Source organism: Ovis canadensis, chromosome 3 (genome assembly GCF_042477335.2).
Source record: "Ovis canadensis isolate MfBH-ARS-UI-01 breed Bighorn chromosome 3, ARS-UI_OviCan_v2, whole genome shotgun sequence".
Lineage (NCBI taxonomy): Eukaryota > Metazoa > Chordata > Mammalia > Artiodactyla > Bovidae > Ovis > Ovis canadensis.
Window position 1 is genome coordinate 175,388,713 of NC_091247.1, and position 12,526 is coordinate 175,401,238.

A 12,526-nucleotide genomic window follows, 5' to 3' on the forward strand; every position below is an offset into this window, starting at 1 on the left:
TTCTAACAGGGGTCTACTTATGAAATAGGTTATTACATAGCTATTAAAGATATTTAAAATAAACTTGTAGAAAACTAGGATCATTAAGGGGAAAGGTCAGAATGTAAATCAAATATGTTAAACAAATGCAAACATTCAAAACAGGACTAACACCACTATACTCACTGTTATAGTCTGAAATGCATCCCCTCAAAATAGACACCCTGAAGTTCTAACTCCAAATACCTCAGGAATAACTGTATTTGGAGACAGGCCTTTTAAAAACTTAATTATGGTCGAAATGAGTTCATAGGGGTGGGCCCTAGTCGAATATGACAGGTGTGATAAGAAGAGATTAAAAAACGGACACACACACAGGAAAGATGTGAGGAGACAACCATCTAGAAGGCAAGAAGAGAGGTCTCTGAGGAAACAACCATGCCAACACTTCGACCTAGAATTCCAGCCTCTAGAACTATGAGGAAATGCATTTCTGTCATTTAAACCACTCAGTCTGTAGTGTTTTACTATGGCAGTGTTAGCAAACTGATACTTTTTATTAGCAGAAGTTCTCTCTAAATTGTAAGCTCACCGGCATATTTCTTTTTTTTTTTGGGGGGGGGTTTCTTTATATATAATATATAATGAATGCATGTTATATTTATAAAGAAAAGATTATATATTTTTGAAGTTGGAGCACTTAACAGAAAGATAAAATGTGAGAACTGCAAATGAATCCCTCCCTGTACATAGGGATTCAATGTTACGTTCTTTATTTCTATATATGTGAAATTTTCCATAATAAAAAGTTAAAAGTAGTTAAACATAACCAACCAGTTTCACTCCTAAATATTAGGGGGCTAAGATTCAAATTGCTGTGAAGGAATTTTATATTTTTATCAGAAGAAAATGTATAGATTATAGAATATTTTAATTCCCCTGGTGCACATTAACAAAACTGATAAAAATAAATGTAGATTAGAAGTCAGAAATCTTGGAAACTATAGGCTTTACTCTGAAGAAAAATTACTAGTTCAATGAATGAGACATTATTTAAGGAAAACAATGGGGGGTGTTGGAAACAAAGGGATTATCCAATTACAGATAAATGATTGCAAACAACTAGAGGGCAATGAAATACAATTTGGGGGTGAGGATGGGACGGGGTGGGAAGAATTTTGATTTAGAAAACCTATACTTGAGTTTCAGCTGTGCCACTTTATTCTTTATGAGGTGCTGAGCAAATGCCTTAACCTATCTTAATTTTCACAGTTTCTGTCAAGAAGGTAGAAGAGAAAACACATTTGAAACATACAAAAAGACCATTGAAAAGCATGAAGATGGTGAGGATTAGATCCTAAACAATTGGTACAAATGAGGATTGAAATAAAATAGCTTGATATTTTTTTTTTCAAAGTTATTTCCAGGATATCTTCTTTTTTCACAAAAAAGGCATGAGCATCAGAAATTCCCTTTGAAACTAAAAACCTATATTAAGTGAATAATAAACAAATGGGCTAAGTAGGCCAGAGAATTTGGAGTTCTACTTAAAAATTAACCCACTTAAAATTAACATAACCCATTTCATTTAAACACCTTTTTTCAACTCTGATTTTCAACTGAAATAATGAAAAAGGTACCACATAAACAATGGCAAATTTTTGTTTGAAGAATCAGATGAATTGAGACAATAGCAAAGAACATAAATGTACAGTCATAAAGTAGCTTACAAATAAAAATTCATGTAATTCAATGTTTCTAACTAAAGACAAATGCTAAAAGTTGTCCAAGGTATACATCTAGGTATCAAAACCCATCCTCCCAAATTCTCTACAGTTAAATGGGTAACTTTATCATTCATTTTTCAATGAAATATAGTTTTATATAAATGAAATATAAATGCATTTTACTAAAGAAAAAACATTGATCTTATTCTACAAATAATCTAACTTTCATTCATTCCTTCATTGAACAACAGCTGCTAAGAACAAAAATGAGTCAAACCACAGGAATAAAATTAAGCATGAATACTACACAGTTCTTGATATGAAGGATGCTACAAGCTAGTAAGGAAAAAGAACACAGAAACAAATAATAAGTATGTAAAAATGCTATACTAGAGTTATGTACAAAACGCAATGATTATAAGGGTAAAGAACAACAGACTTCTGTTTTTCTTTTTTCACATTTATAAAACTCAAAAACTTAGAATGAAAAAAAAATCTTCATGAGTAATGAACAAATAAAAACAAAATAGGAAATGCTCTTACTTGGAAAATCCTTCCCATCTGGATAGTAATACTCTGTGAACTCTATATAGACAGCTGACATTTCTTGTGGGAGATACAGGGATTTTTTATTGCAAGAAATCATACTTTTAGGGGAAGATCGACATTGTTCTGCTGTAGAGACCTAAAAAAGAAATTAAGTTTATTGAAGTAACACTAAACAAAGCCCTTTCCACCAAAGATTTATGCAACACAAACATCACTTCAAACTCTTAAAACTATTTCCAATAATTAACTGCCACTGTAATCTTTATTATATATTTAATTTCACATTAAACTCTTTTAAAATAATACAAAACAACTTATAAAACCATAACCTCTTTGGATTCTCATCAATTACAAACTCAATTCTGTTCAAATTTCTTCGCAAATTTACTACTCTGAGGCTTACAACAAAATATTTCTGTAAGACAGTATAAATATATAAATGGCAGAGTCAGGACAAGATTCAAGTTTTAAAGACTAGACTACTTCCCAACTACGTACTTCATAATAATTCTCTACTATAATTCATTATTATGAAAAATAATATAACTATATAAAGACCTTTAGTTTAGAATAATAAAAAAATTATGGAGATGGACAGTGGTGATAATCACACAATAATGGGAATATACTTAATGTCAATGAACTGTACACTTAAAAATGGCTAAAATGATAAATGTTATGTATATTTTACCACAATAAAAATTTAAAAATAACAGTACAACTATGAATGCTCCTGTCAAACAGTCTGAGCTTTCTTCCAAAAAAACTATTAGTTTTAAGATTCACGTTACCCATCTTTCGCTCTCCACAAAACAGCTAATTACATCAAAAGCATGTATACAAATCTCTCCAAAATTCAACAGATAGCATCTTATCAATTTCATTTATTTATGCTTGCTTAGCAGACCCAGGGATGTACCTCAAAGTTATTTTTTTTTTGTTCATTCAACAAACATGTATATTTCTCACACAAAGTAGATACTCTTCACTGGTTTGTTTCCTTTTTATAAATTGCTAATCAAACCTTCTGAGTATCTGTACAGTCTTCTTAAATTTAAGTCAGTCCCTTATACTATCTAATAAGTTTTTCTAAGTACTCATGGAAAAAACTTCTTTTCAACTCTAGAGTGTCAAGTTATTTTAGTAGATAATAGTTTTTTCCTTTTTCTTTTAACAGTTAAAAGTTTTTCAGATTGGGATGAACATACTATCTTATTTTCTTCCAGTTACTTTTGCTCTGTTTTGGTTCTCTGTATATGTGGGATTTCTTTATTGTACTTCATCCTTAATTATACTGGATTATGGATGATCCTCCTTCCCCATTTCCATATGAACTTATTCAAATATAATGCATTACATATAGAATACTAAGAAAGAAACAATTGCACAATAAGAATACAACTCTTACATCAACGCATCTCCGACATCATTGATATCTGAGGACAGATAATTCTTTGCTGTGGGGGCTGTAGAATGTTCAGCAGCATCACTATCTCTACCCACTAGACACCAGCAGCAACCCCCTCCAGATGTGACAACCACCCCCCAGCTGTGACAACTGTCCTTAAACATCATCAAGTATCCCCTGCAGGGAAAAACTGGCCCCAGTCAAAAATTACTAAGTAAAATGAAAACTTTTCAGATAAAACCAAGTTTCAAAGACATAGACTTATCAAAATATACCAGAATAATTCATAAATAATAATTTATACTTGAAATTCTTTATTTAAAAAAGGGTCATGTCCCTATTGTATTGGTCTCAATGATTGGGATGTCAGACCATGTTGTATAATTATAGCCTGAATAAGACTATTAGTATAAATGGGACAGAGTTCTTAGCTAAAAAGTATTAGTCACAGGATAACCAATACTTAGTTTGATTAAGCAAAAACTGTATTTTAGTTTCCTCCATGAAGACCTTTGTGTAATATGGAATATGGCCTCCAAAGAGAGGTCTGTCTGGTCTTTGTTCCTGCTCTTAGGAGCTAATTCTAAACTCTTGGAATTTCCTATTCGTGGAAGACCTCTGAGCCCACAACTGATAGTACATGATTTACAAATTGACTCAGAATGGGACTGACCACACTTGATAGTCTTGGTGGTATTTAGAGGGTGAAGGCTTGTGTCATCTGGAATCAAGTCCACCCATAGAGACTGAATTCAACTACATGGGCAATATTTCATGCATATTATTAAATGTTCATCCTGGGAGGCAAGGAAGTTCTAAACTTGGAGCCCTCTCAAACTTCACTCTAGGCTCTCTTCCTATTGTCTAATTTATATCCCTCCCCTGTAATAAATGAGACACTGAGCATAACTGATTTGAGTGTGTTCTGTGAGTTTTTCTAGTGAATTCTCAAAGCCGTGGCCCATTCAGGGAAATCCAAAAACCTATGGTTGGAGTCAGAAGTCTTGTGCAGACTTAGCAGTATGGCAAACTGAGCACTTAACCTCACATTCTGCCTAATTCTGGGTAGCCATGCAAACAAAAATCAATGAACTGGTATTTCTACTCTAATTTAGTCATTTCACAAAGCTGGTCAAGATATTTATAAACAAAATGGTGGCACAGTTTATAAGAGCTGCTTGCAGGAGATACTAAAGGTGTTTATCAGAAGATTTAATTTAAAAAATAAAACATACCTGGTATATATTGAAATCAGCGAGTCTAACCACAACAGAACTAGACATTAACTTCACTTTGGATTGTTGAGATAACGCTGAAGGCTTTTTAGAAGCCCCTTTCAGAGCTGAATCTTTCTCTGTGGGAAACAAAAATTCCTTTCAATTTAGAGTAAAATTATTTTTAACAGTCACTCTTCTATTGTTAATCAGCTACTAGAAATATAGATAAACCCTAATTTCTCAAACAAGATAACATATGTGGAAACACGTTATATATAAACTGATACAAGAATATAAGTTGTTATGATCATTACTTTCTTATTTGTGATGACTGTTCTTTAAATGGGAATCATACTTATATCACACTTAAGAAACTCTCATACAATAACTTTTAGTAGAACTCCTGTTAAAAAGAGAAATCTACCTGTCATTTAGGAGTCTGTAATATTCTACAGGGGTATTACTTCTATTAGTTATATTAATTTATAAAGTACTTTTATTTATAATCCTATGATCTGAATGAGGTACAGATATTCTAGACATTAATTAAACACAATACTTATTTACAGAAAATACCATATGGTGAACATTCACACATATACACACCCACAATTAATATTAGGGGAATGACATAATGTTGTTATAGGTAAAATACCTGTTTGTGTGTGCTGGGGAGAGGCATGTGTTGGGGATTTAGGAGGTGAACCTACATTATGATCCTTTATAGCCTGTTTAAGCATTTCAACGTTGCACTCAAATTCATGTAACAACTCGTTGGCCCATCCATTTTTTGTTTTGGTTGCATCACTAAAATACATCCAATGATTACAACTATCTCCTGTAAAATGAATAACAAGTATTTCACTGAAAAATACACTTTTCACATATTCCATTATAGCAAAGCTTCTGATGCTCAAGCTGAAACTCCACTCCCTAGAAAAGACCCTGATGCTTGGAAAGATTGAAGTTGGGAGGAGAAGGGGATGACAGAGGATGAGATGGTTGGATGGCATCACCAACTCGATGGACTTGAGTCTGAGCAAGCCCTGGGAGTTGGTGATAGACAGGGAGCCTGGTGTGCTGCAGTCCATGGGGTCACAAAGAGTCTGAGCAACTGAACTGAACTGAACTGAAAGTTTCTAGTAATATATTTATTTTCTCAAGGGATTCTTTAATCTTTCAATAAATTTGAAGTTTTCACCGACTACAGACATTAATCTTCCTATAAAATATGAGTAAAATATTTAGAATTGAGAGAGAGTATTAAAAGAAAATAACCTGGGAGGATTTGTATCTAGAACCCAGGCTTAGCAGACCATCACTCAAAGTTTCAATAAGAAGCAGCACTGGCAGTCAACCTCCATTGAATGCTCACCCACCTGGCATAACCCCTTTAGATAGAATCCTGGAAAATACCATAGAGAAAAAAAGATTCTTCATCAAAGACGTGTTGTAAAGTAACTGCTGATATACTGATATATATATATATATATCTTTGGAGGAAAAATTTAAAGTCAGGATTATTAGGTTTTTCTGTAGCAATTAAGAGAAATAATATCTATGTAAAAGGGTTAAGAAAATAAAATATACTTTATGACTATAAGTTTTACCTTGCAAATAGGAAAGATTTCTATGGTAAAAATTATATTCAATATATGTAAGTAACCAATGAATCAGGAGGACAGACAAAGCAACACAAAGTCCTTCAAACAAAACTCTAAATAGCACAACCTTTAAATTCTTTCAGGTACTGACACAGAAATGAAAAATATTGGAAAATTGAAATTTGTGAAGAGGAAAATTTGATCATATTTTAAAAGTCCTAGAAAATTCTTTATAGCTATCTGTTTTTCCTTATTTGTATGAATTAAAAAATAAAAAGTCACATATCACCAAAATGCAAAAATGGATAAAAGGTCAAATTACTTAATTTGGCCATAAACATACATATTTTAGTTTTCATTATTTGGGGAGGGGGAGTACCTATCAATATTTGATTAAAGAATCTGTTAAATCGTACCTATTGATGAAATTTAGAAAGTACAGAAAAGTTTCAAAAAAGGTACCTGGAATCCTAAACTTAACTAAAATCACTGTTACCCTTTTGCTTTACTCTATTTTTGAATATACATAATTTAAAATGCAAAACGTATTAATAACTTTCTTTTGTCACAGCTAACAAAATAGTACAAATGTAGTCTTCTATATTCTAATCTTTCTCAATTTCTAACAATTATACTTGCTAATAATCTACATAAACCTCAACATAAGCTACATGAATGTTTTCTATGGCAATTATATTTTCTTCATATGATACTGGCCAGGGGAAAAAATATCAAGTGTCTTGATCTGTTTTCTCCTTAAAAAAATTAAATAAAAACAAATGCAATAGATTGGCTATATAATTTAAAAGCAAGATTTCCATAATTTAAAGAAACTATTATACAAACCTGCTTTGTGATAAGGATAATAATCTATAGTTAGCTGTGTAAAAGACAGCTGCATAGCCCCTCCAGTGATACGTCTGTTTGACTCTGGGGAAAGAAAAAAAATGAAATTGAAAGAGAGAGAGAGAAAGAAGGATTAAGCAAATATCAGAAACATTTCACTTACCACACTGGCAGTCCAAGCAGTGACAACTGTCTCTGTTACCAAGGTTAATACAATAAGGATTTTAAGAAATGCATTCAATCAGTAAATATTTATTGAGCCCTTATCATATGCAAGTACTAAGCTAAAAGGTAAGGATACAAGAATAGCAGAACTTTTATATTTACAACCCTAACCAGATGCCAAGCACTGTTTTAAAAATTTTAAGTGTACTTATTTGTTCTTCATGATGAACCTATAAAACAGGTAACATTAATCTGTTTACTTAACAAAATTAAATAGGTCAAGGTTGTACAACCAGTAAGTGTAGAGCTGGTTTTGAAACCAGGAAATCTTAACCACTACACCATCTTGCCTCCTATTGAAGAAGCAATTGAATCTACTAGTTTAGGTGAGGAGAAGGCAATGGCACCCCACTCCAGGACTCTTGCCTAGAAAATCCCATGGACAGAGGAGCATGGTAGGCTGCAGTCCATGGGATCGCGAAGAGTCAGACACGACTGAGCGACTTCACTTTTCCCTTTCACTTTCATGCACTGGAGAAGGAAATGGCAACCCACTCCAGTGTTCTTGCCTGGAGCATCCCAGGGACAGGGGAGCCTGGTGGGCTGCCGTCTATGGGGTCGCACAGAGTCGGACACGACTGAAGTGACATAGCAGCAGCAGCAGCAGTTTAGGTGAATTATCTAAAGTCACATAGCTACATTAAGATTGGAAGTATCTAAAACTGTTTCTATTTTGTTATGTCTGTTCATATATTTTGTGTTTTAGATTCCACATATACATGAGTTATAGATAGGGTAAGGGAGAACTGGATAAAGGCAGTCAAAAGGTATAAACTTTCATAGTTATCAGATAAGTAAGTACTAGAAATATAATGTACAACATGATACATATAATTAACACTGTTGTATGTTATATATGAAAGTTGTTAAGAAAATAAATCCTAGGAATTCTCATCACAAGGAAAATTTTTTTTAATTTCTTTTATTTTGTGTCTGTATGAGATGATAGATGGGCACTACATTTACTATGATAGTCATTTCATAACATATGTAAGTCAAATCAATATGTTGTATGCCTTAAATTTATGCAGTGTTACATGACAATTATATCTTGATAAAACTAGAAGGAAAAAAATTAAAAGGTTAAAAAAAATCCAAAGGTAAACAGTCAGTATAACTCCAACATAAAAATCAAATATTAAAACAGCCCGGACAGTATTTCCCTAGTGGTGTAGTAGATAAGAATCTGTCTGCCAATGCAGGGGATGAGGGTTCGATCCCTGGTCCAGGAAGATTTCACATGCTGTGGAGCAGCTAAGGCCATGCATCACAATTACTGAGCCTATGCTCTAGAGCCCATGAGCCACAACTACCAAACTCACAGGCTCCAACTTCTGAAATCCAAGAGAGGTCACAGCAATGAGCAGTCTGGGTACCACAATGGAGACCCAGCACAGGCTAAAATAAAAATAATAAAAAACCCAGCATGGACTAAACAAACACAAATTACTATAAAGCTATGTACATACTCTCTATATTAATTTAACTCCAATTTATCGCACCTGGCAGAATTTCTAGTATAGAACTACAATCTCATATTTAAAACACCTAGAGCCAAACTGCTTCAGGTTCTTAATAAAGTAATATGGTATGTATGTGAGGGTGTATGTGTGTGTTTGTACATACACACAACATTGCCAGCAGGTTTTGAGGCAGCACAAAGTAATGCATGCTAAGTTGCTTCAGTCATGTCCTACTCTTTGCGACCCTATAGACCATAGCCCGCCAGGCTCCTCTATCTATGGATTCTCCAGGCAAGAATACCGGAGTGGGTTGCCATGTCCTCCTCCAGGGGATCTTCCCAACCTAGGAATTTAATCCGTGCCTCTTAACGTCTCCTGCACTGGCAGGAGGGTTCTTTTACCACTAGCACCACCTCGAAAGTCTACACAGAGTAACGAAAGACAGTAATTCTTCAGCAAAACTCAAGTATTTATACTAAGTGGGTAAAATAAAGATGATAAATAGCAACATGCTCATTAGATAAACTTGTGCCAGAAAATAAACTCTTTACAAACTTATGAAAAAGAATTTCAGGCCCTTCTGGATTTTACAATAGCAGAGAACTGATTATAGATTTATAGTGTGAGGAAGCTATTTTGGCAGAGGGGTTTTCTCCTTAAATAACATCTTTTATTCTATAAGAGACCAACCTAGACAGCTTATTAAAAAGCAGAGACATTACTTTGCCAACAAAGGTCCGTCTAGTCAAAGCTATGGTTTTTCCAGTGGTCATGTATAGATGAGAGAGTTGGACTATAAAGAAAACTGAGTGCTGAAGAATTGATGCTTTTGAACTCTTGAGAGTCCCCTGGACTGCAAGGAGATACAACCAGTCCATCCTAAAGGAAATCAGTCCTGAATATTTATTGGAAGGACTGATGCTGAAGCTGAAACTCCAATACTTTGGCCACCTGATGGGGAGAACTGACTCATTTGAAAAGACCCTGATGCTGGGAAAGACTGAAGGCAGGAAGAGAAGGGGATGACAGAGGATGAGATGGTTGGATGGCATCACCGACTTAATGGACATGAGTTTGAGTAGAGCTGGTGATGGACAGGGAGGCCTGGGATGCTGCAGTCCATGGGGTCGCAAAGAGTTGGATACAACTCAGCAACTGAACTGAACTGAATTGAACTGATAAGGGAATATAGAATGAGGAATGTAAAAGAGCTTAGAAAACACTTTTCTCTGTTTTTTGGCTTATCACTTAAACTTGACCCTTCATTTTGATATTTTGGTTTGTTTTAACTATTTTTAATTTGCCTTTCAAATCAGTAAAGCAGAAGATGCCACCTATAATCCAAATGATACAAAGGTAGACAAACAAAAGACAACAAATCTCTCCAAACTTCAAATCTTCTTTAACCTTTTCTGCTCCACCTTTTTATCTGGCAGCTGATATCTGGTTGCCTGAGAAGGCAGGATAACATCTATGACTAAGTGTCAGGGGTTGGTCTCAATATTCATTCTCACGGTTATAAAAATCCAGAGCAACAACTTTCATAGACATAGTTTTTGATTCAGGTCTGAGGCCCACAGGTTAGATACCTCCATTTAAAAGAGTTTCAGCTTGGACTTCCCAGGTGGCAGAGCAGACAAGAATCCACCTGCAATGCAGAGGACACAGGTTCGATCCCTGGTCTGGGGAGACTCCATGCGCTGTGAAGCAGCTAAGTCTGTGTGCCACAATTACTGAGCGTTCTAGAGCCTACAAGTTGCAACTACTGAAGCCGAGTGCCACAGCTACTGAAGCTTGTGCCCTCTAGGGCCCAGGAACTGCAACTACTGAGCCCATGTGCTGCAACTGTTGAAGCCCGTGCACCTAGAGTCTGTGCTCCACAAGAGAAGCCACTAAAACGAGAAGCTCATGCACAGTAACGAAGAGTAACCCCCGCCTGCTGCAACTAGAAAAAGCCCACACAAAGTACTGAAGACTCAACACAGCAAAAAATAAAATAAATAAAAATTTAACAAATCATAAATAAAAGATTCTCAGCTTGATTCTCGTACTCATCAAGGTTTGAGAACCAATGTCTTAGAAGTAGGACATTGAAACCTTCTAACAATTATGGGCCAGGGATGCTCTGAAGGATATACAGAAATGCCTAACACCTAGAATACAGAAACACAGATTGCAAAGTGACCAAGGGCAGCTCCCTGTTAACCCATTACCTGTGTCCATTAAATAAGGAAAAATAAGAGAAGCTAAAGCTAAAAGAAAACAATTTCCTAACTGGAATTTGGCTTCCTGACCAAATTTAGGGAAGATCTGGAGTAAGGAGACAAAAAAATCTAAACAGTCACATAGTTGTGTTTATATGCACAGTTCAGTATGCACAAGGGGGCAGAAAATAGTAGATAAACCATCATGCTGAAAATACACATGTATCACTTCTCAGCCTTTGGGCTAAAATCAAGTGAAAATATATGTGCAAATAACTATGACTTGAGTATGGACTAAAATTTAATTTATGAACAATTTCAAAATTATGAGAAAGCTAATTCAAAGGCAAGTCTAATTTTTCATTATCTTCTAAGGCTGTCAGTCTTCAAAAAAAAAAAAACTAATTTTACCATTAGCATTGACAGCTAACAATTAATTATGTTGAGGCACTAAATAGCAAAGCAAAATAAAATTTTATACCAGTATATAATCCTTAAAATTATACCTTTCATCTATGTATCTCAATGAATGATAAAATTATGACCAGTTATTTTAAGAGTACAGACTACTCATTACATATGAAAAACAATCAAGATGTACATTAAATTTTAGAGAAAACCAAAATAGTTTCAAATAGCAGTTTTTATTACCTTTTTCTTTAGCATGAATATCATCACATATGTGTAGATCTAGATGAGAAATCACTAAGTGATGGGAGGTTTCTTTAACATCAAAGTCACTGAACAGTTTCACAATTGCGTCATTTAGATCAGGAGCATTTGAAGTCTGTGGTGTCTTCGCATGCTGGGTAGATGGGGCTACCGCAGAGCTCTAAAAGATTTAAAGCTGCCTTGTCACTGGAAGTTAAATATCTGTCATTCCCCACTCAAGAAATCTTAAATATTTTTAATAATAAAGTCATAAAAAATAAGCAAATACATTTTATTTTGCATTAGTAACTAAGTTTCCCTAAAATATTTTCTAAATTATATAGGAATAAAACTAAAACCTAAAAACTAGAGAACCATAAACAATCTGAATATGAACCTAAGATGTTTTAATAAATATCTGAATAGCTATATTCACATATTTATAGCCCTTCCTGTTTGAGAAAATATATTTATTAACTATTAAAGGCAGATTATTTAAATATTATTAGTTCTATATATTAAAAATGAAAAAAATGTGAGCCCTGTGTACATTAGCTACATACACTATTATATGCCCTGAAGAAACAAATAGTTACTTTGTAAAACCACTTGTAATATTATTTAGTACCACAGGTGCTCTTAAGAGGTGTGGT

General features: G+C 34.2%; 1 protein-coding gene across 8 annotated transcripts in view; it reads right to left on the bottom strand.

Annotated features, from left to right (window-relative positions):
• Positions 1-12,526, bottom strand: part of BLTP3B (bridge-like lipid transfer protein family member 3B) — an 86,559-nt gene that overhangs the window by 25,976 nt on the left and 48,057 nt on the right. For all 8 annotated transcript variants that reach the window (XM_069585142.1, XM_069585145.1, XM_069585143.1 and 5 more), the window contains 5 exons: positions 11,874-12,054; positions 7,331-7,414; positions 5,536-5,718; positions 4,899-5,017; positions 2,250-2,391 (listed from right to left, as the gene is read on the bottom strand). In XM_069585142.1, the coding sequence (XP_069441243.1) occupies positions 2,250-2,391; positions 4,899-5,017; positions 5,536-5,718; positions 7,331-7,414; positions 11,874-12,054 (709 nt within the window). The remainder of the gene's footprint in view (positions 1-2,249; positions 2,392-4,898; positions 5,018-5,535; positions 5,719-7,330; positions 7,415-11,873; positions 12,055-12,526) is intronic.